At 38.9% G+C, this 24958-nt stretch overlaps 1 protein-coding gene across 1 annotated transcript in view; it reads right to left on the reverse strand.

The window, feature by feature from the left end:
* Window positions 1-5306: 5306 nt before the first annotated feature.
* ZBTB8A (zinc finger and BTB domain containing 8A) overlaps window positions 5307-24958 on the reverse strand; it is a 58829-nt gene continuing 39177 nt past the window's right edge. The window contains exons 3-5 of the mRNA XM_027517115.1: window positions 16805-17628; window positions 13829-13998; window positions 5307-9203 (exon numbers count right to left, since the gene is read on the reverse strand). Of these exons, the coding sequence (XP_027372916.1) occupies window positions 8871-9203; window positions 13829-13998; window positions 16805-17627 (1326 nt within the window). The 5' untranslated portion in view covers window position 17628 and the 3' untranslated portion in view covers window positions 5307-8870. The remainder of the gene's footprint in view (window positions 9204-13828; window positions 13999-16804; window positions 17629-24958) is intronic.

Raw genomic sequence — 24958 nt, forward strand, 5'->3', positions numbered from 1 at the left:
TTTAGGATAGACTGGTTGCATCTCCTTGCAGTCCAAGGGACTCTCAAGAGTCTTCTCCAACACCACAGTTCAAAAGCATCAATTCTTTGGCGCTCAGCTTTCTTTATGGTCCAACTCTCACATCCATACATGACTACTGGAAAAACTATAGCTTTGACAAGATGGACCTTTGTCAGCAAAGTAATGTCTCTCCTTTTTAATATGCTGTCTAGATTGATCATAGCTTTTCTTCCAAGAAACAAGCGTCTTTTAATTTCATGGCTGCAGTCACCATCTGCAGTGATTTTGGAGCCCCCCAAAATAAAGTCTGTCACTGTTTCCATTGTTTCCCCATCTATTTGCCATGAAGTGATGGGATGGATGCCATGATCCTAGTTTTCTGAATGTTGAGTTTTAAGCCAACTTTTTCATTTTCCTCTTTAACTTTCACCAAGAGGCTCTTTAGTTTTTCTTCGCTTTCTGCCATAAGGGTGGTATCATCTGCATGTCTGAGGTTATTGATATTTCTCCCGGAAATCTTGATTCCAGCTTGTGCTTCATCCAGCCCAGCATTTCTCATGATGTACACTGCATATAACTTAAATAAGCAGGGTGACAATATATAGCCTTGACGTACTCCTTTTCCTATTTGGGACCAGTCTGTTGTTCCATGTCCAGTTCTAACTGTTGCTTCCTGATCTGCATACAGGTTTCTCAGGAGGCAGGTCAGGTGGTCTGGTATTCCCATCTCTTGAAGAATTTTCCACGGTTTGTTGTGATCCACACAGTCAAAGGCTTTGGTGTAGTCAATGAAGTACAAGTAGATGTTTTTCTGGAACACTCTCACTTTTCCCATAATCCAGTGGATGTTGGCAATTTGATCTCTGGTTCCTCTGTCTTTTCTAAATCCAGTTTGAACATCTGGAAGTTCACAGTTCACATACTGTTGAAGCTGTGCCCAAAGATGGGCACAATAAAGGACAAAAATGGTATGGATCTAACAGAAGCAGAAGATATTAAGAGGTGACAAGAATACACAGAAGAACTGTACAAAAAAGATTTTCATGACCTAGATAACCATGATGGTGTGATCACTCACCAAGAGCCAGATATCCTGGAATGTGAAGTCAAATGGGCCTTAAGAAGCATCACTACAAGCAAAGCTAGTAGAAGTGATGGAATTCCAATTGAGCTATTTCAAATCCTAAAAGATGATGCTGTGAAAGTGCTGCACTCAATATGTCAGCAAATTTGGAAAACTCAGCAGTGGCCATAGGACTGGAAAAGGTCAGTTTTCATTTCAATCCCAAAGAAAGGCAATGCCAAAGAATGTTCAAACTATTGCACAATTGACTCATCTCACATGCTAGCAAAGTAATGCTCAAAATTCTCCAAGCCAGGCTTCAACAGTATGTGAACTGTGAACTACCAGATGTTCAAGCTGGATTTAGAAAAGGCAGAGGAATCAGAGATCAAATTGCCAGCATCTGTTGGGTCATCAAAACAGTGAGAGAATTCCAAAAAAATATCTACTTCCGCTTCACTGACTACGCCAAAGCCGTTGACTGTGTAGATCACAACAAACTGTGGAAAATTCTTCTAGAGATGGGAATACCAGACCACCTGACCTGCCTCCTGAGAAATCTTTATGAAGGTCAAGAAGCAACAGTTAGAACTGGACATGGAACAACAGAATGGTTCCAAATCAGGAAAGGAGTATATCAAGGCTGCATGTTGTCAACCTGCTTATTTAACTTCTATGCAGAGTACATCATGAGAAACGCTGGGCTGGATGAAGCACAAGCTGGAATCAAGATTTCCGGGAGAAATATCAATAACCTCAAATATGCAGATAACACCACCCTTATGGTAGAGAGCAAAGAAGAACTAAAGAGCCTCTTAATGAAAGTGAGAGGAGAGTGAAAAAATTGGCTTAAAACTCAACATTCAGAAAACTAGGATCATGGCATCCATCCCATCACTTCATGGCAAATAGATGGGGAAACAATGGAAACAGTGACAGACTTTATTTTGGGGGGCTCCAAAATCATTGCAGATGGTGACTGCAGCCATGAAATTAAAAGATGCTTGCTCCTTGGAAGAAAAGCTATGATCAACCTAGACAGCATATTAAAAAGCAGAGACATTACTTTGCCGACAAAGGTCCATCTTGTCAAAGCTATGGTTTTTCCAGTAGTCATGTATGGATGTGAGAGTTGGACCATAAAGAAAGCTGAGCGCCAAAGAATTGATGCTTTTGAATTGTGGTGTTGGTGACTCTTTTTTTCTTTTTTTGGTGTTGGAGACTCTTGAGAGTCCCTTGGACTGCAAGGAGATCCAAGCAGTTTATCCTAAATGAAATCAGTCCTGCATATTCATTGGAAGGACTGATGCTGAAGCTGAAACTCCAATACTTTGGTCACCTGATGGGAAGAACTGACTCACTAGAAGAGACTCTGATGCTGGGAAAGATTGAAGGGAGGAGGAGAAGGGGACAACGGAGGATGAGATGGTTGGATGATGTCACTGACTCTATGGTCCTGAGTTTAAGTAAACTCTGGGAGTTGGTGATGGACAGGGAGGCCTGGTGTGCTGCAGTCCATGGGGTCGCAAAGAGTAGAACACGACAGAATGACTGAACTGAACTGAACTATGCCAACCCACTGTGCGGGCTAGACTTGTGATGACTTTGTGGTCAGTTCTTAAGCTTCAGTCTCCTCCTGTTTTAAACTGGGAGGAGTAAGTGCCTAGCTCAGTGGCATTAGATCTAGTAAAGACCCAGCTAACTGAGGCTCATTATCAGGCGCCCACTACGCACAATACAGCATTTTCTATTCCCCATCCTGCTTTCCAGAATCTAGCTCTAGGGGTGTCTAGTAGGTTGGGGCCCTCTTTGGGGGTCTCACTGTGACTCTCTGATAGCTTTCCAGGAAAAGTAGTTGTAGGGGAAATAGGACTGAAAAGGAAAAGAAAGATTCTTATTCTTCAATCCTACCCACTGGTGTAGTCTTCTCTGAAAATAAGAATATGAAGCCACACGACCATCCATCTGAGCATGAATAAGTATTGCTGGTGGTCAAGGAAAAACATGGGCTTTCATTTTTTTAACAGGGCCCCCAAATACTGAAGCATCTGGTGCCAGTGCTTATAGGCTCTGTTTTCCACTGCTGTATTCCTTGCAAATTTTTCCCCCCAGAGGAAAAAAAAAGTTTTAAGTCAACTCAAATATGCAATAAAAGGCACGCCATCTCTTTTATTTCAGCGTTTAACCTTTTTGAATTCTGCAAGAAAGTGCCACTTTGTTATTGGATTAATTTTTTCTTTTGGTAAGAGATTAAACAGTGGTGTCTGCAATGCACACTGCTACTGAACAGATACACTCGTCACGTTTGAATTGCAAACAACTTCAACTGTGAGAATGAGGATGATGCTCGAAGCAAAAATCGTTTCAAGTTATTTAAAAAAAAAAGTTTAATGCCCATACTTGAAGTAAATAAAGCAGAGACATTTATTTTTGTTTCTAAATTAATCTGAAGCCTTCTTTAAATAAAACATCTTGCTTTCGAGTTCTATTTCTCTGGTATGAGATTTAACTTGAATAAAAACTGATTTAATTCAATTCATTGATGGAATGTAAATGTGTAACAATTAAGTTTCACAGTGCTTGGAGAGTATTCTGGTTTCTTTATAAAAAGTGAAGAAACATTAAAGCTTGCAAAATTCCAGGACACAGTATTTCAGTCAGATATTCCTAATATAGTTCTTTTATTACTCTGAAGTACTATGTGAATTCCCAGGCTGCAATAGGTACTGAAAATCAAATAAAAATGCAAATACATCCCAAAGTAAAAATGGGTTATTTTAAGACTACCCACTAATTTAGTGTCCATATTATTTGATCCTAATAAAAACTTTAGATGAGGGAACATGCACAGTATCTTGAAACTTCACAAAAAATGTTTTCTTGAACTCAGCATCCATATTTAAATTCTTCCCCCTTAATTATAGGGTTGAGAACCAGTGGACTGGAAGGTGAAATGGTTCTACTGCCCATCCTTAGCATCTATCAGGGAGGACAAAGGGAAACTTTGACTAGGGGACCTATTTTGTACATAAAAGAACCACTAGAAATATTAAAAAAAAAAAAAAAAACTTACGCAGGCCCCATCTGCCAGAGATTCTGCTTTAATTAGGCAACTGTATTTTTAAAAGCTCCAGGAGTGATTCTAAAGTGCAGTCAAGGTTGAGAACTACTGATCTAGTAAAAATGTTCCATTTTTTCCCTTATGGGCTGAATAAGTTAATAAAAGAATTAAACAGTTGTAAATAATATCAATAAGGAATTAAAAATATTTTCCCAATGAGCAAATCAAGAAACTGTATAATGGATCTGTGTATTTAGAAATCTGAAAGAGTGAAGTAAAGTGTAATTAGTTCTCAGACGTACTTGACAAGCTGTCTTTAATGTAATAATGTTTGCAAATAATCAAATCAAGCCCAAAGGTAAAGACATGACTGGCATTACCCTGGTCACTGGCTTCCTATCTAACAGTGATGAAATATGCAATGGTTTTTGCTGGTGTGAAGAAAACAAAAAGAGATGAGGAAAAGTGTTTATCATGCTTTTAAATAAGTACATTTCAAAATGTTTTGCCTTTGGGGAATTCCTTGACAGTCCAGGGTTTCCCTGCTAGCTGAGTTGGTAAAGAGTCCACCTGCAATGTGGGAGACCTGGGTTTGATCCCTGGGTTGGGAAGATTCCCTGGAGAAGGGAAAGGCTACCCACTCCAGTATTCTGGCCTGGAGAATTCTATGGACTGTGTCCATGGGGTCACAGAGCCGGACACGACTGAACCACTTCCACCTTCTTTCACTCTGGCAGTCCAGTCATCAGGACTCAGCGCTCCCACTGCAGGGGGCACGGATGGGGAGCTTAGATTCCGCATGCGGGTCAGTATGGCCGAAATAAAGTAAAATATAGTAAAAGAAACTTTCCACTGGAAAAAAAAAAAAGAAATTAACAAATTTGCCTTTAGAAGTTAGTCCTTTGGCTTCTCCTGTCTGTCTTATTAATATATTTCACTTTTTGTTGGCACTAATACTTTATGGAGAAGGCTGACAAGTTAGAAAATGAAGTTTTTAGATTCTCTGTGGATTTCATTTTTCTGGTCTCTTCATGGCACAATTAGCGTCAATAGTTAAGAAACTCCTGTATCAAAATAAAATATTAATTATACTTTACAATATATAAAGCAGCTGGCTAAATAATGCCACTGGCGTAACAATCTGAATCTTTTATCATTGAAACTCTTGTAACCAAAGTCACATCCTTTACATAATATTTATTCTGTATAGGATTTATTATCCACATACAATGACGTCAGCTTTAAAACAATGGTTATTTGTATAAACTCATCTTATAAAATAGAGTAATACACAACACACCTCAGTGATTTAAGCTGATATTCTAAGATTCAGAAAATCTGATCATTCTAATTCCAATTTCTGCATTGTTTCACTGCGTTGTCTTAGGTAGGTTGCTTTATTGTTCTGTGCCTTAATTTCTTTACCTTTCATGTGATAAACATCCTATTTCATAGATACTTAAAGAATAACATAAAAATTATTAAATACTTTGCAAATATAAAATGCTATATAAATGATAAATAGTAATACTGATCCACTCTAATATAAAATAACATACAACTTTCCATTTATAAAGTTTGGTCCTCCAGTACCTACTAATATCAAGCTTCCCAGTTAAACACATCTTATGCTATATTTTTTTTTTAGTGATTTTTTCCATAGTATGAAGTTTAGGACTCCAAATACATATAACCAGTATGAGTGGAAATTTCAATACATCTTAGCCAGACTTGGCAAAATAACTTCAATGAATTGAGTTCTGAGCTCATAAGTAGCTGAAACACTAAACTTTTTATCCATTCAGTGGTAACTTGGTCACATAAAAGAAGTAACCATGCTTGATTTCATCACTCAAACATACAATACTGAAAAATTTGTTCTGAAAAGGTCTTAAGATGTAGTAACTATAGAAACCTTGTAAAGATGTGATTTGCTGCTCTAAGAGATGCTATGGTTACCAGCTTAGAAGTGCCGGGAGGAGCAGGAGTAATAAAGCGAGTGTAATGCTCAAAGGGAATTTAAAAAGTGATCCAGCCCAGGGTTTTCACCGCTGGACTCCTGAGCTCTGCAGAAGTGTGTGGGGAAAGGCTTGCAAGGAGCTTTAACCAGAGCAGCTCTGTTATTAGTTTCCTTTAAATGCTGAACTTCTCTATGAAACAATTTATTTGAAGAAAGGGTTTCGTGAGTTTAAAAAAAACCTTTTTAAACCACCGACTTAGTCTATTTTGCTTCCTCCAGACCCTAGACATGACTGCAGTGGTGCTTTATTTTTGCAAAACTTCATCCCGTCAACCAGATACTCTTGAGGACCATAGACTTACAAGGGTATTCAGAAGCTGACAAACAGCATTCTTGTAAGAGCAAACTTTGGTCTAACCAACTTCCATTATTTCTCTAATGTTAAAAAAAATCTTGGCATAAATAAAGTTTATATTAACAGATTATACCCCTATGTAACATTTTCCCACATTTCAGAGCCAAAGAATTCAGTTTTCTTAGAAACCATTAATCGACAGTTTCACTCTAGAAAAGAATTGGTCTCTAAAGTCTTAGATAAATATGATATGATACTGTAGCTATTATTTACAACTTACAAACATGTCACAAATGTTCTTTTATATACTAAAATAACAGAACAGATGTGCTATCTAATTTGGTGAATCTGATAGCTGTTTTGTGGGGACTGCTCAATGCTTGTTATGAACAATTATGAGAAAGCGTATCTCTGATAAGGCTCTACAAGTGCTGGTGGCACCGTGTTCCGTGGACTTTGCTGACATTCATGCTGATGTTTGCATGCAGAATATAGTAGCATTAAAGAACATTTAGGTCATAGACTAAAGTGCGTTAAAGTATACACATGCAAGCATGACTTCATTTCTACAAATAAAGCTCAAATCAGTCATTTTTCTTATTGGCTCCAATGGTTCAGAATCATATTATACTTATGTTCCCTCTCTCACGTGTAACAGTTTAATTGTTGAGACTCCTGATTCAGCAATGGTCATACTGGGAGACAACAAACGCAATGCACACTATCCAGTCTTGAAGCAACTGGAAATTTACCATCAGGAGAATCTTGAAAAAAAATATCAGAATTAAGTACCATAAAACAAAGTGGTTATCACCTATTAATAAAAAAAAATGAAAGAAATTAACCACTTTAGCCCACAAATTGGTATTAAGGACAATCGTTAATTAAAGAATAAGAGAAAATAATAACATAAAAACTATCTTGAGGTATGTCATGGCAGTTAAAAATACAGAGTGATACATGGAGCCTCTCTCTATCAAAATTAAATTAAAAGAAGCTTAATTGGGATAACTTGCCAAGACTTTTATGAAGGACAGTTCTTTACTTCTAGTATTTAATCTTCACAACTAAAATAATGCTTCTTCACTTTGACTGTAATTTTGGAATGTTTTATAATTCATATGGGGAGGTGTTAAAACTTCATTTTGTATCCTGGTAGAAAAGTTTGTTTTGAAAAATTACATAAACAAGCAAAGATGCTTAAAGAACTTAGGAGAATAACTTGTTCAAATAGTTTTATATATAAATTTTACATATAAATAACATAAAAACATGTCAATAGATACTGTAGGGACATTGCTTGACACTTCTTGAATAGCTCTAGTGCAAGGTATTATACATTGTCGAAGATGATTAAATTCCTCTTCTTTCATACGTTCTCATTCTCATAGGCTTCTTTTATAATTATTGCAGATTGGTGAGGTTTGACAATTCAAGGAGAGACAGATGAAAGAGGACTATTTAAAATCAAAACCTGTCCAATCTCTGGTCCCACCACTTACACTTTCTGACCTTAATTTCCTTATTTGTACATTGGAGACAGTGCTATCTACCTTGCTGATTAGGTGGGGAAATGCAAGAAAGAGCACTTTATAAATAATAAAGCAGTATATAAATGTAGGAAATTACTCTTAAGAACTGGTAAGAACCTCCAGTTTTTGTTTTCTTTTTTTTCTTTAGAGAAGAAGATAGCTATATTGACCGATCTTCAAAAACTACGTTGACAATATTAGGTTCCTGCTTTAAGAAAATGATGTCTATATATAATTTCTGGTCAGCTTCTTCATCTTTTTTTTTTTTTTTTTAAATACTGACTACATAAGAGTAACTTCTAATTTAATGACAAAAATTTCAAATATGAACAACTTCAAACATTTAGACTTGCCTTCTGCCATAATCCTAAAACACTTAGGATATTGGAATTATGATGGGTCATTTTAGATCCAAAGTTAATGGAAAGTCTAGTTAGTTAAGTCAGGTAGGTTTCCAGACCCTTAAATGTGCTCTGACCTAGTTCCCTGTGAAAATTCAATAGTGGTAGTTTACATGTTTTTGAAACACTTTGAAATTATTTTATATAAAGTTTGGTTGTGGTGAATTTATTGAAAATATTTTCTTTGAAAAAAGTTCCCTAAGTAGATTTTTCAATATTTTTTTAAAAAAGGTATTTCTGTAACACAATAAAAGTAAGAGGATTAATTGTTCATCCAGCGTGTCAACTCAAGCTAGGTCTTTCTTTCTAGTGCAGCAACAGATTTTAGGGCGGTAAAGTTCAGAATGGATACAATGGCCTGTTCAGAAAGCATGCAAGTGGTGTCAGGTCATTACTTTTAAGCTGATCTGATAATTTGTTGATTAGACTCTGGGCGTGGAAAGAGAGTCACACAAGAACGTCAGTGTAAGCTACAGGCTCTGTTGGTTCACACTCCAGCTACCTGATGTTGGGCTTTATTTCCTTTTCTTCTTCTTCTTCACTATCATCCACCTGTTGTATGACCAGATCGGCAGACCCATCCTCGACTATCTCCACGTACGATCTGTTCTCATCTTCCCCCATGTGCCATCTGGAATCCTTATCTCCATCTGATGGGGACATAAGATGCTGTTCAGCTTCCAGATCAATGGGGAGGCTGTCTATGCCAACTTCGGCGAGGCACTCATTACAGAGTCTGTAGCGCCTGGTTCCTTCCTGTACCACTTGACCTGTTAGGTCAGTCACATGGCGCTTGCATTTTCTGCAGATAAGCTTGCATGCCTGGTGAATCTGTGTAGAGAATTAAATAGCGATTAAAAAAACAAAACATTTTTCAAAAGCAGAATAGTTTGATATTCTAAGAACCAGTTCATAAATTTAACATGTTCAAAGCCAAGCATTAATATTAAATTAACATCTAGTTTATTAGAAAAAGGTCACAGGTTTTGGTAATAAAGTAATGTCACAGAAATATCAAACACTAGCTTTCTGTAAATTATATCTATTATGTTTTCATGGTTAATATTACATACCTAATAATTTCACATATCCCTTCATCCAATAGTATTTTTATATCTGAGGTAACATGGGACATATTCCCAGAATAATAATTGCAAACACTTAATATCTACCATATACTATTCTAAGGACTTTACATATCTTAATTCAGGAGAAAAAACTATTTTGTTATTTTGCTTAAGGAAGAAAAAATAATGTCCAAATTAAATTTATAAAAGAATATTTTTTGATGTAAGGATTATTGCCACTTTTATTAGTGAAAGATGTAGTAGAAAGAAGACTGGTCTAGGAACTGGAAGGCTTAGGTAACTAGTTCTGCTTCTGTCATTTTCTAATCTTGTCATTTATTAACCATGTATAGTGAAGCAAGTCATTTAAAACAGAAACCTGCCTCCAGCATGACTGTCAAAGTATTTAACAACTGGTAAGGTATGGGTACCACGCAAACAGAATAGAAGCCTGATGACCAGAATGGATACTAGTTATAAACAACCAAGATGCTGGTTCTGCTACATATTGGTCTATTATTATTCGTAACTGCTCCCTTATTACCAATAGGGGTACACTTCAGGTTGTGTGGACCAAATGAGTTAATATGTGTGAAATGCTTTGGGAAGAGGTTATAATTGATGAATAATTATATATTATAGTTAGTAATAAATAACTTTGTTCAATAACTATCAGAGTAGTAGATTATAGATTCTTTTTTTTTTTTTTTAAACTTTACATAATTGTATTAGTTTTGCCAAATATCAAAATGAATCCGCCACAGGTATACATGTGTTCCCCATCCTGAACCCTCCTCCCTCCTCCCTCCCCATACCATCCCTCTGGGTGGTCCCAGTGCACTAGCCCCAAGCATCCAGTATCGTGCATCGAACCTGGACTGGCAACTCGTTTCATACATGATATTTTACATGTTTCAATGTCATTAGATTATAGATTCTAACCTAAAAATTATTACATAATATTAACTATATAATGCTAAATTAATGTTTATGGCATATTCATTCAGATAAAGTTGGAATGCTATGAAGTAGACCACCAAATACAAGTAATCAAAAAACCCAAGAAAACTAATGCAGTCTGGTAACATAGCTAAGAATATGTATGGGACTAACACTCAGTACACTTATTATCTTCTGCTTAACCACTGACATATTATTCAGTAAATGCTGAAAGTACATAATTTAAGTGTATCTTTATTTTTCCTGAGACAGTAGCAGTATTATGGTTATCATATGAGGCATTATTCTTGTTACAAAGTTCTGACACAGATTCATGTTCATCCCCCTTCAAATCCAACACAATTAAGAAGACAAAGAAATTAAGTGAAACACTGTAATGTTAAACTTGAAAATATTATCATGAACTCATTATTTTAAAAATATGCATTTCTAGCTCAGAAAGGGGCTTTCCTCATAGCTCAGTTGGTAAAGAATCTGCCTGCAATGCAGGAGACCTGGGTTTGATTTCTGGGTAGGGAAGATCCCCTGGAGAAGGAAATGGCAATCCACTCTAGTGTTCTTGCCTAGAGAATCCCACAGACAGGAGCCTGGCGGGCTATAGTTCATGGAGTTGTAAGAGTCGGACATGACTTAGTGACTGAACCACCACCAGCACAGAAAGAATATAAAAAGAATGCCCTAATAACAGTGAGCGCCCTGGGTGTTCAAATGTTGGTTTCTAATTTCATCCCCCACTGAAATGTACCATAGCTCCTTTGAGAAAAGGCTGATTCCAGTTTTGTGTCTGGGGAAGTATAAGATGGGCCTAGGGCTCTTTTAGAGCCAGAAAACTAAGACACTTTGAAAATTTAATGGGTTGTGAGCCAGCTTCAAGGGTTCCCACTGCACAAATTTGAAAATCTGAGTATCAAAAAGAATAACAGTTATGGATCCCAACACAATGAATCAATGAAAATTCATGAGACTGTATGTTATTAAAAAAAATAAAGCCAGAAGAAACTCATACATCATTTGAGGTTACTGTTAAATTAACTCCTTACTCTGAAAATTGCTAATTAAAGGGAAATAAACATTTATATGCTTTTTCCTATAGAAACCCTATGTCAAAGTAACCAAATAGCCCCAGGTGATGAAGGAAAGCTTTACTTTATAGAATTCCAGCTAGTAATACAGAAGGAAGGATAAAATCAGTAAATCATTTCACAACTCCAAGTAAAATTAATCATCTAGACAGAGATTACCAATTGGTATTAATATTATTAAATGAATATTGATGGGGAAATAGTCATATAATACCAAAGCAGTTCCACAGAGATTCTTTTCTAATTATAATACAATGGTATCATCACCCTAATCCAGAGATCAATCATAATGTAATGATGGGTCCACCAGATATTATGTGTCTCCTAATGTGCTGTGCCGTGCTTAGCTGCTCAGTCATTTCTGACTCATAGCGACCCCATGGACTGTAGCCCACCAGGCTTCTCTTGTCCATGGGGCTTCTCCAGGCAAGAATACTGGAGTGGGTTGCAATGCCTTCCTCCAGGGGATCTTCCCAATCCAGGGATCAAAACAGGGTCTCCTGCATTGCAAGTGGATTCTTTGCCAGGTGCGCTACCAGGGAAGCCCCTCCTCAGGTGATACAGTAAGAAATACACAATTTTTTCCTTGATGAAGTATTCAACTTGAATCCATCAAGCCTTTAGACTAAACTTCTAGTTTTTGGAAAATGCAGGGGGGATAGAAAGACAAGCTAAATGACACCACGTAGAAGCAAGCAGAGAAACCCAGATGCAGGATATTTTGTAAAACAACTGGCTCAGTAATCTTCCCAGGCCAGGGATCAAACCCGTGTCTCAGGCACTGAACCACCAGGGAAGCCTCATGATAAAGTGCTAAGAATGGTACGATCTAGGTGGTAAATAGGATATTTTAATTTTCTTATTCTTACTTCTATTTATTTTCTTACTTTTTATAATGCATATTTATTGCTTCTGTAATAAAAGGTTCTTTTAATTTTTAAAAATTTAGCTTTAGAAATTAAGGAAGGCAGAGAGTTTGTTTTGCTCACTGCTGTATACCTAGTGTGTAGAAAAGGGTCTGGCTCAGAGTATGCTCAATATATATTTGTTGAATAAATAACTATAAAGTAACGCACCAAGTGACCCAATGCCCTTCAAAATTAAAAGGAGTTTGTATAAATGGAATAAAAGTATGAGTAATATACTTCACAGATTTTGAAAAAAATTCTTGCTGCAAGATGAACAGCGAAATAAATCCTATGTCACTACCTTATTAAACCACCAGAACACTGAACAGAAAATTCCCTGAGATCTTTCTGACTGTTGACAGCCCACTCCCTGACTGAGAGTCGCTCTCTAACCCTTCTTATCCCCTTCCTTGAGGAGACTAGAGAAACTGGAGAGGCGTGATGGAGAGGGTGTAGTGTGGAGACGTCGGACAGCGGAACCAGACTGACAGCTACCAGACAAGGATTCAAAAATCACTAGTGGGTGCCGAGTATCTGTAGTGGTGATTCTGACCTAGACATTTGTGTAGCTTACATTGTCTTCGGCTCTGAAATGACTGGGATATAAAAACACGTTAGATTTTAAGTGAATTGAGGTGGATATTCAAAAGAATGTCACTTGGACTTTGCTGGCGGTCCAGTGTCCAGAGTCTGCCTACCAATGCAGAGGGCACAGGCTCAGTCCCTAGTCCAGGAAGATTCCACATGCCACGGGGTGACTGGGCCTGTGCACAACTACCCAATCTGTGCTCTAGAGCCCCTGCTCCGCAACAAGAGAAGCCACGCGAGGAGAGGCGCACACACCGTAACAGAAGTAGCCCCTCTCACACCCAGACAAAGGCTGCTCGCAGCGACGAAGATTCAGCGCAGCCGAAAATAAATAACAGCTTTAAAAAAAAGAACATCCCTTACTTCAAGGTTTCAAAGGAGACTAAAAAAATCTGTTTTTAAAAATATATAGGGACTTCCCTGGTGGTCCAGTGGTTAAGAACACCCCTGGCAATAAAGGTGACAGGGCTTCAATCCCTGGTCCGAGAAGATCCCACACGTTGGGGGGCAGCTAAGCCTGTGAGCCACAACTACTGAAGCCTGTCCTCTAGAGCCCGTGTTCCACAAGAGAAGCCACAACAGTAAGCAGCCAGCACACCACAGCTAGAGAGGAGCCCCTGATCGCCGCAACTGGAGAGAGCCTTCACGCAGCAACAAAGATCTCGAGCAGCCAGAAAATAAAATCGACAAATAAGACAATGCATCATGTGCAAAGTAAAAACATTAAATTAGAAATTTAAAAAGATACTGTAGAGTTATATGAGAAGATTTTCCTACTAAACTAAATTATCCTAAGGCAGATAAATGCATGTATTTCCTAAAAGTGAAACAATGAAAAACCATATACATACTGTTCGAAAATGGCTACTTAGATGGTCGAGCCGACTAAATCTTTTCCCGCAAGCTTGACAGGGGTAGGGTCTTTCTCCAGTGTGACAACGAAGGTGGCGCTTGAGGTCTGCCTTCCGCTTCACCACGTGTGTGCAGTACGGGCACTTGAACCTCATCCTGGGCAGGTCATCTGTCAGGAGACAGTTTAAGTCACCAGAAAGTTCGTCATCGCAATTCTAATAACATCAAGAATCCAAAAGGGGCTGGCGAGTCCAATCTCAGAAAGGTAGGCAAAAAGGAGAAGGAAGACATTTTACAAAGACTGGATTGTTGATGTTATCCTAAGTACAGAGCTATAACTTCAGGATCTGATTTATTTACAAAGTCTGGGTAATTTACACTGTCCCACTTATCTTTTTATTTAATGTCTTAGAGTTGCTAGATCTGAAAAGTAAAGTGGTAGCTGCGTGTTTAATCGTTCAATTGTGTCCGACTCTTTACAACCCCATGGACTGTAGCCCACCAGGCTTCTCTGTCCATAAGATTTTTCCAGGCAAGAATACTGGAGTGGGGTTGCCGTTTCCTTCTCCAGGGGATTTTTCCCTCCCCAGCAGTCGAGCCCGTGTCTCCTGCATTGGCAGGTGGATTCTTTACAATCTTAAAATTGTAGACACACTCCAAAAGTTAAAGTGTTCACTGTTTATGTTTTTAAGTAACTTATTTACACATATTTATCCCCCCTGCTCTTACTTTTCATAGGGTTGTACTGCTTTTCTTTCAAAGGTGAAAAAGTTTCAAGGATATTTTAACCTTTAGTTTTAAAACTCATATGGATTCAAAATGTGACTTGTAGTTGGAGGCAAATATCATCAATTTAGTAATAGTTAAATTCAGCTGTCATTATTTATTTTAAAAAATTATTTTCTTATTCTTACTGCTACTTTGTATTTTTTGGCTATGCTGTGTGACACGTGGGATCTTAGCTCCACCGCCAGGGATTGGACTCGTGCTCTTTGCACTGCAACTGCAGGGTCTGAACACCTGGACCACCAGGGAGGTCCCCCAACGTATTGAAGTCAGATTTAAATAACCTAGAATTATAAAAGGGCAAAGCCCAAGAAAGGATAACTTTTTTGCTGTTTTAAAATACAACAAAGATTTCCCATATTTGCTCTGTTATTTCTGTCTGCCTTGGTCAGTGGTAGAGCTCCTCAGGATTTTCAGTAAGTTTTGCAATATGATACAATCTTAAGTATTTTCATGTTAGCATCCTACAGGAAAATGTGATTAGTAAAAGTCAATAGGGGTGGATATTATCTTTAAATATGTTATCTACAGCAAGATTATTTCCTAAAATTTATATCACAACCAGGGAAATGTGAATATTGACTGGCTTTTAGTGATATTAAGGACTTGTTAATTTTATTTATATATGATAATAATGGTATTGTAGTTTTTTTAAGTTTATATTTTAGGGACACATTCTGAAATATTTACAGATGAAGACATATGATGTTTGAGATTTACTTAAAAAGGGGAAGACTTGGAGAAGGAAATGGCAACCAACTCCAGTATTCTTGCCTGAAAAATCCCATGGACAGAGGAGCTTGGTGGGTCCAAAGGGTCACAAAGAGTTGGACATGACTGAACAGAGCAGAGCAGACATACAGTGGATGCTGTTTTAAAATAACGTACATAAAAATTGTTTGTATTCTGAATATCCTATGTACAATAAAAGATTATTAAAATAAAAAGGGGGAAGAGTCAGGAGCAGAGGTACAAGACTGGTCATGAATGGGACTGGGTAATAATGGGTGCATGGGGTTAATTACACTATTCTCTGTACATATATATATATATTTGGAACTTTCCTAAAATTAAAAAATTTAAATATACAGTCTAAATCTTATGCTCTGCAGTTTAATTTTATCACAATTTCCTTTAAATTCACATATAAACTAGTAAGCATGGCTTCCCTAATAGCTCATTTGGTAAAGAATCTGCCTGCAATGCAGTAGACCCCGGTTCAATTCCAGGGTCTTGGGAAGACCCCCTGGAGAAGGAAAAGGCTACCCACTCCAGTATTCTGGCCTGGAGAATTCCATGGACTGTATAGTCCGTAGGATTGCAAAGACTGGGACATAACTGAGGAACTTTCACTTTCATTTTCAAACTACTAAGCAAATCTGCTAACGATTAATTGGGGGGACTAGATGATACGCATTTCTAATCCTCGTTCTCTACTTTGACACTGTCAGCCTACATAATCTCTCTGCATTTTACTATCATAGAAATGAGATATCTCATGGTGTTGCACACAGAGTTACAGTACCAATGTTATATTTTTTAAAATTATGCATTTATATCTTAATAAAATCAGATTTAATTTCTTTTAGGTATTAGGGCTGTGAACCTTTGCCAATATGCATGATTGCTCTATTTAATTTTTCTATATAAAAATTCTCCTCCTGAGTGAATACTCAGAAAAAAAATAAACTAAAGTGAAAGTGTGATGTATAACTGAATCACTTTGCTGTACATCTGAGACTAACACAACATTGTTATGTTAATCACCTGTACTCCAATATAAAACTTTTAAAAATAAATTGAAAATACGTTTCTTAAGGACTGAGCCATTTAAAAAATAAATTAAAAATACGTTTCTTAAGGATTGAGCCATTTACAAAAGAGCTTTAAACATCTAACAGTAATCTAATCATCTACAGAGAAGCAGGTCTGGAAAATCATGGGTTTCTGACCCTCAGAACTCTATTGTTTTGACTTACTAAATTTACCCAATATTTTAATTTAAAAAATTTACCTTTTATGTATAGAAGAAGTACTTCTCTTCATTAGAGAAGTATGACCTTTTAAAAAGAAAAAAAAAAAAAAATACTTGGTTCAACTGCCCTAAAACCAAGGGCATGTTGAGACAGGATTGATTTACATTGGAGTCTTGGAACCTGATTGAGAGGACTAATTCTCTATTTGGGTACCTGGAAAACTTCTTGACGTGACATCAGATCCTTGACCATACTGATAGCTAACAGGAGTAGAGTCCATTTCCGCATTCATCTGTGCCTGTTCTTCAGACTGGGAAGCGTGGCTGGAAGAATCAGATGTCCGTGCTTCTCGCTTGCTTGACTTATAATGAGTCATTTCAGAAGGCTGTGACAACCTCAAATGTTTGGCCTTTTTAATGGAATCTTTCCTTTGTTCATGCTTGGTCAGAGGCTGTTGAGTATTCCTTTGGGAGGCTGGATGGTAATTATACTTACTCCAAGATTTCCCACTTATTATACCTGTTCCTTGATCTGGGCTTAGGTGAGAACGAGGAGAACTGCTTTCATCTTGCCAGCCACTGCTATAAAAAGAGGAGCGTTCTATTCCATTAGAATTGGCATCTTTATCAGAGAGGCTGAAATAGCGATCCTTTTCTTTCTCACTAATGTCTAACGAAGATTTAATAAAGGTCTTACATACACTGATGACATCAGTCATCTGAAGGAAGCTAGCAGCTGACATCACTTCTATGACATTCTGACCCGTGAGAGAGAGCTTGCCGGAATAGACAAAGTCCAGGATAACTGTAAAAGTGTCAGGAGAGAAGGCCTGAAATGTCGCTGTGGTTGGCTGACTTGTCTCCTTGGAGTTCTGAGAAAGAAGCATTTTAAAGTAGCCGCTACTAGCAAATAAGACATTTCGATGGGCTTTGAAGACCTTCCCTTCAACCAGAATACTGCAGTCACAAAATACATCCTGCCTGCGCTGCTCATTCAGTTGCTGCAGGAGGTGAGACTGATGAGAGGAGATCTCCATTCTAGAGAGGAAAAGACACAGTGGTTACCAACACTGGAGTAACACTGCTTCTCTAAGATGAGCCAAGTAAAATGACAGAAACCTCTGTCCTCTTTCCATTAAAAACACTTTCTCCTTAGAGAATATCATCTCCCAGACACAGAAGATAATAGGTTTTAGAATACCATGTAATACTCCTTTATGTGGAAACTTAGTTCCCTGAGCAGGGATCGAAGCCATGCCCCTGGCAGTGGAAGTGTAGAGTCTTAACCACTGGACAGGCAGCGAAGTCCCTACTCTACTCTTGTGCGTTGAGTGCTCAATCGTGTCTGACTCTTTGAGACTCCATGGACTGAAGCCCGCCAGGTTCCTATGTCCATGGGATTTTCCAGGCAAGAATACTGGAGTGGGTTGCCATTTCCTTCTCCAGGGGATCTTCCTGACCCAGGGATGGAACTGGCATCTCCTGCGTCTCTTGCATTAGCAAGCAGATTCTTTACCACTGAGCCACCCGGAAAGTCCTCTGACTCTTTGCGATCCCATGGACTATACAGTCCATGGAATTCTTCAGGCCAGAATACTGGAGTGGATAGCCGTTCTCTTCTCTAGGGGAACCTTCCCAACCCAGGGATCGAACCCAGGTCTCCCTCATTGCAGGCAGATTCTTTACCAGCTGAGCCACCAGGGAAGGGTTGTTCATTCTACTCTTAGTTGTTTGATTTTTAGACAATTATTTGTTCAGTCACAGAACCTGGCTTGAGCATCAGGCCTTCTGCTATATGGTAAACTAAATAGGCTTCTTTCTTGCTTCTATGTAGTTTTTAACCTAAAGGGAGTATCAGCATTAAACAAACATTCATGTGGAGTTATAAATGACAAGTGCTAAGACAGAAGGCAGAGAAGGCAATGGCACCCCACTCCAGTACTCTTGCCTGGAAAATCCCATGGATGGAGGAGCCTCGTGGGCTGCAGTCCATGGGGTCGCTACGAGTCAGACACCACTGAGCGACTTCACTTTCACTTTTCACTTTCATGTGTTGGAGAAGGAAATGGCAACCCACTCCAGTGTTCTTGCCTGGAGAATCCCAGGGACGGGGGAGCCTGGTGAGCTGCCATCTCTGGGGTCGCACAGAGTCGGACACAACTGAAGTGACTTAGCAGCAGCAGCAGCAGCAGCAAGACAGAAGGAGGGTGCTCTTGGTATAAAAGTATAAACTAGTTTAGATTGGGATGGAGTGTGTTAGGGAATACCTCTCTGAGAAGTCACATTTAAGTTGAGACCTCAAAGGCAATTAGGAATTAACCAGGTGAAGAATGAAGGGAGATGATTTCTGACTCCAGCAAAATGGTGCTCTAGAAAGTACTGAAACTTCTGGTCACAAATCTCTAGAGATGCTGGCTAAAATTCAGTCAAAACTTTAAAGGTACAGCTGAGTTGCTGGGGCAGCAACATGGGCTCTGGTTTTCATCAGTAACAGAAATTGGAACCCCCTAAGGGTTCAACCTTATTGAAAATGGAATAGTAAACTTTGCCCTAAGTCCAGAGAAAAGGCAAAGAAAGTTTGTCTTTGCAGGGCCTTGGTTGAGGGAAAAAAAGTCCCTAGGTGAGATATCAAATCCAAGGTTGTGCTTTGTGAAGTTCTGGAGTCCAGATTTATTTTCCTTGTTTGGTGTGGAAAACTTAAGCTGAAAAATTTATATGGGAATGAGTCTTGGGCTGGTGGTGTCCGTGGGGACACCTTGCAGAAGTAAATGCCAAACTGCTTAGGAGGGAAGCTCTCAGAACCCGAAAAAAGTGAAAGTGTTAGTCACTCAGTCATGTCTGACTTTGGGACCCCATGGACTGTAGCCTGCCAGGTTCCTCTGTCCATGGAATTCCCCAGGCAAGGATACTGAACCAGGTGGAAAATAAGCTCTGCTTAAACTGAACTCAAAGTCATTCTCTTCACTACATAGTGGCTGGCTCATTTCCAATATTGTACCACCATGATGCCTAATATCTCCTACCTTAAAAACTCCCCTTGATGGTTCAGTGGTTAAGAATCCGCCTGCCAATGCAGGGGACACAGGTTTGATCCCAGGTCCAGGAAGATTCCACATGCCTCGGAGCAACTGAGCCCGTGCACCACAACTCCTGAGCCACCTCGCTCTAGAGCTCCGCAATGAGAGGCCACCACAGTGAGAAGCCTGTGCACGGCTCAGAGTAGACTCTACTAGTTGCTACTACAGAAAGTTTACGTAAAGCACTGAAGACCCAGTATAGCCAAATAAAAAAAATAACAGAAACATAATAAACTCCCATTGATTTCACATCTGTTTCTAGCCAGAAATAGATTTCTACTCTAAGTAGATTTCTACTCCATTTCTCTACTTGCCTTACACAAAATTCATTGAAAGAGTTTTTGTCTTGGCTTTTTTCATTTGCTAGCTTCACTTCTCCTATCCTCATCAGGTTTTCATGCCCATCCATCAAAACCCATTTTTCGGAAAGATCATCATTAGTAACTTCCATGTTGTCAAATCCAATGCTCACTTCTTTGTCCTCATTTCACTGACACAGTGGATCATTCTTTTCAACCTGAAACCCTTGTTTCACTTATTTGGCTGCCAGGATACCACTCCTTCATGGTTCTTCAATTGCCCACTCCTCAGTCTCCTCTCCTGATTCTTCCTGTCTAATCTCTAAGTGCTATGAGATTCAGGACATGCTATCCCCAAATATGGCAACTTGATAGTGAATATTATTAACCAAAGGAGTCTGAGTAAATAGGCAGAAGCAAGAAGGTCACTCTGACACCCCCTCCCTTCTCTGCTGCATCAGATCACAAAACCCAGGTGAGAGGTGTCCTCCCTAGACACGGAGGAAAGGAGCCTCCTTATCTCAGGCAATGAAGGGATGCTGAGAAGAATCTGAACAAACAGGCTGTACTGAGCGTCCCCAGTTCACTGAGTTTACCTCTTACTCCTTATCTACCACATTCTTTCCCACGACTGTCCACTCTTCATCAAGCCTAGCAAAAAACACACAGATCTGTCTCTTTGGGTCTTCATTTCCTTCTGAAGCCTACTGTGTCATGTAAAACTAACTTTGAGTAAATTCGTATACATTTCTCCTGCTAATGTGTCACTTTATTTTTTTTAATTTTTTTTTTTAATGTGTCACTTTAATTTTCAGACACAGGCGAGGAAGAAGGTCAAGGAAAATTTTTTGTTCTCTATAGCTGGAATGTCCTTGGCCTCAGGCTCAGACCTTTCCTCTACTTATATCATTCCCTACGTGATCTCATCCAGGCTCATGGTTTTAAATACCATCTTTGAGCTTATAACTCACAGATTTACACATCTAGCCCCGACCTCTTCCCTGAGCTCCAGACTTATATTTATGTGCATCACCACTTAGATATTTAATAGGCATCCTGAGCTCAACATATCCCAAACCATACTCTTCATTCATCCTCATCTTAAACCTGCCTTTTCTACAGTCTTATCCATCCCAGGAAATGGTAACTTCATCCCACTTATTTAGACCCAAAGCATTAAGAGTCATCTTTGATTCTGTGTTGTCAGCTTTACCTTCAAAATAAATCCAAAATCCTACCACTTCTGTCCACTACTGCAGATACCGCTTCAGTCCGTCACCTATTATCAACAGCCTCCAAACTGCATGTGGTAGGTGGTTAAGGTGGTTGAAATAATGAATAAATAAGTAGTCAAGTTAGGACTGAGTAATAGGTAGAAGTAACTGATTTGAAGTGAAATTGGCAGAATTTTAAATACTTTTTGGTACATACAAAGAAATATTTAACAAATATTGGTCATTTGTTAGTAACAGGAACTACTTAAAGAATCAGAATCCCCAAATCTTAAAAATGAAGATATCCTTAAAAAACCATGGGACATCTTTGCACAAGAAGTTTTCCTAAGCTAGGTAAGGAAAACCTGATATAAATTCTGGTGCCATAAATACCATTTTAGGCATTTGTTGACCATGCAGCTTCATTTGGACATTGAAAAGACCTGGGGTGCCAGCATCTTCAAGGTTTTCTTGTTGAGTGTTGTCTTCAAGAAGTTGCTTTCTTCTTGTCCTCCTTATAGTTAACCTTGATGTCATGGAATCATCCTTCACAAAGTGCACATTTTCTCCAGGCTGCATAATGCTCAAATTATGCTTACGCCATAATTATCATGTTAAAAAATTACCATGGATTAAAGACCTAAATGTGAGACTGGACACTTTTAATACAAAATTTCTAGAGGAAATCATAGGCAGAACACTCTTTGACATAAATCACAGCAATATCTTTTTTGATCTGTCTTCCAGAATAATGGAAATAAAAACAAAAATAAACAAGTGGGACCTACTTAAACTCAAAACCTTTTGCATAGTAAAGGAAACAATAAACAAAATGAGAAGACAACAGACGAATTGGGAGAAAATATTAATATTTGCAAGTGATTTGACTGATATGGGATTAGTCTCCAAAATTTACATACAGTTTACGACACTTAATAGCATCAAAACAAATAGCCCACTTAAAAAAACGGGTAAAAGATCTAAATAATCTCTTCTCCAAAGACCTGAAAGTGAAAGTCACTCAGTTGTGTCCAACTCTTTGCAATGCCATGGAATATACAATCCATGGAATTCTCCAGGCCAGAATAATGGAGTGGGTAGCTGTTCCCTTCTCCAGGGAATCTTCCCAACCCAGGGATTGAACCCAGGTCTCCTGCATTGCAGGAGGATTCTTTACCAGCTAAGCACAAGGGAAGCCCAAGAATACTGGAGTGGGTAACCTATCCCTTCTCCAGCAGATCTTCCCGACCCAGGAATTGAACTGGACTTTTGCACTGCAGGCAAATTCTTTACTAGCTGAGCTAAAGAACACAAACAGATAGCCAATAGGCACATGAAAAGATGTTCAACATCATTAATTACTAAAGAAATAGAAACTACAAGACATCTCTTTAAGCCACTCAGAATGGCTATCATAAAAAAATTCATAAACAGTAAGTGCTGGAGAGGTTGTGGAAAGAAGGGAACCCTTCTACACTGTTGGTGGGAATGTAAATTGGTACAGCCACTATGGAGAACAGTATGGAGGTTCCTAAAAACACTAAAAATAGAGCTACCAAATGACCCTGCAATCCAACTCCTGGGCATATATCCACAGATAAACATGATCCAAAAGGATACACGCACATCTATGTTCATTGCAGCACTGTTTACAATAGCCAAGACATAGAAGCAACCTAAATGTCCATGGACAGAGGAATGGATAAAGAAGATATGGTACAAATATACAGTGGAATACTACTCAGCCTTCTTTTTATTAAAAACAAGAAATAATGCCATTTGCAGCAACACGGATGGACCTAGTGGGTGTCATACTGAGTGAAGTCAGTCAGACAAAGAGAAATACAGTATGATATCCCTTATATGTGGGATCTAGAAAGAAATGATACAAACGAACTTACAAAACAGAAAAGAGACTCACAGACTTATAGAAGGAAATTATGGTTGCTGGGGGGAAAGGACAGTTAGGGAGTTTGGGAAGGACATGTATATACTGCTATATTTAAAATGGATAACCAACAGGATCTACTAATGTATAGCCCATGGAACTCTACTCAATGTTATGTGACATCCTGGATGGGAGGGGGTTTTGGGGAGAATGGATACATGTATGGAGGTAAAGAACCCGGAGGTAAAGAACCTGCCTGCCAACGCAGGAGACTTAGGAGATGCAGGTTCAATTTCTGGGCTGGGAAGATCCCCTGGAGGAGGACATGAAAAGTGCTCCGGTATTCTTGCCTGGAGAATCCCAAATCCCATGGACAGAGGAGCCTTTCAGGCTACAGTCCTAGGGTCACACAGTCTGAAGCGACTTATCATGGCACAGCATGGAGGGTTCCCAGGTTGTGAAGTGGTAAAGAATCCGGCTGCCAATGCAGTAGACACAAGAGACTGGGTTGGGAAGATCGCTGGGTTGGGAAGATCGCCTGGAGTAGGAAATGGCAACCCACTCCAGTATTCTTGCCTGGAAAATTCCATGGAGCCTGGCGGGCTACAGTCCATCAGGTCGCAAACAGTTGGACACGACTGAGCGACTGAGCCTGCACACGAGCACGGATACAGGTATGGCTGAATCCCTTCACTGTTCACCTAAAACCATCACAACACTGTTAATCCTCTATACCCCAATACAAAAGAAAAAGTTCAAAACAAACAAACCAACCCAAATAACAATTATATTTAAGATGCAATTTTTAAAATGGCACTTCGTATCTTACACAACACTTTTCTCTCCTAGAATGAACGTGTGGAGTGTCTAATCTGAATACAGCAGCCAGAGCAACCTTTCTACAACATGAAATCAAGTCACTTCTCTGCACGAAACCCTCCAAAGTTCCCCATTCAACCCCAAAGTGCCTCTCTTGACCTGCGAGGCCCTATCCCACCTGCGCCCTGTCCCTCGAAGTACCCCTCTGCCCGCCTCTCCTCTGTTCTAGCCCTCACACACGGCATTCCAGCTCCAAAGCTCATTCCCAAACATTTAAGGCAAGTTCCTGCCATGAAGCCTTGTGGTACTATTCCCTCTGCTTGGAAATTCTTCCCCCAGATACACACATAGCTCCCATTCTCACATTTTCTGATCTCTGCTCAAATGTCACCTTATCAGAGAGGCTTTATCATTCTATGCACCTCCCCCTATTCTTTATCCTCTTATTTGATTACTCTCTGTTTTCTCCTAGGACTTAAGGTCCTCGAGAGTAGAGGGTTTGCCTGTTTTGTTTACTCATATTCCCAGGTCCCTGTGCAGCACTTGAGCACACAACAGGTGCTTAATCAATGCTGTTGAATGAAAGAGTCAAAATATTAAAAGATGTAAGGAAATTGTTCGTTATAAAGAAGAATTAGCAGGCATGACAAGCAGGGAATTAGAACCCCCCCAAATTTGAGTAAAACAGAATAAAAATCTAATAGGCTATTAAATAAGCATGTTTAAAATGATCAAAGATAAAACGTGACGTACACTAGCATATAGTCGTGAACACAGACACTAGAACCAGGTAGCTTGACTGAAATTCTAGCTCTTTCACTTAATAGCTATGTGAACCTGGGCAATGTATTAATATTTAACCTTTGTATTGCTGTTTCCTTATCTGTAAAACAGAAGCAAAAATAGCATTTATTTCATAGGATTACTGTGAGGATTGAATGAGTTGATGGACTGGGTTAGCCAAAAATTCTTTCAGGTTTTCCCGCAACACTGGCTGCAAAAATCCGAACGAACCTTTTGGCCAACCCAATATCTACAGCACTTGAAACAGTGTTTGGCATGTAGTAAGTA

Source organism: Bos indicus x Bos taurus, chromosome 2, assembly GCF_003369695.1.
Source record: "Bos indicus x Bos taurus breed Angus x Brahman F1 hybrid chromosome 2, Bos_hybrid_MaternalHap_v2.0, whole genome shotgun sequence".
NCBI classification, from domain to species: Eukaryota; Metazoa; Chordata; class Mammalia; order Artiodactyla; family Bovidae; genus Bos; species Bos indicus x Bos taurus.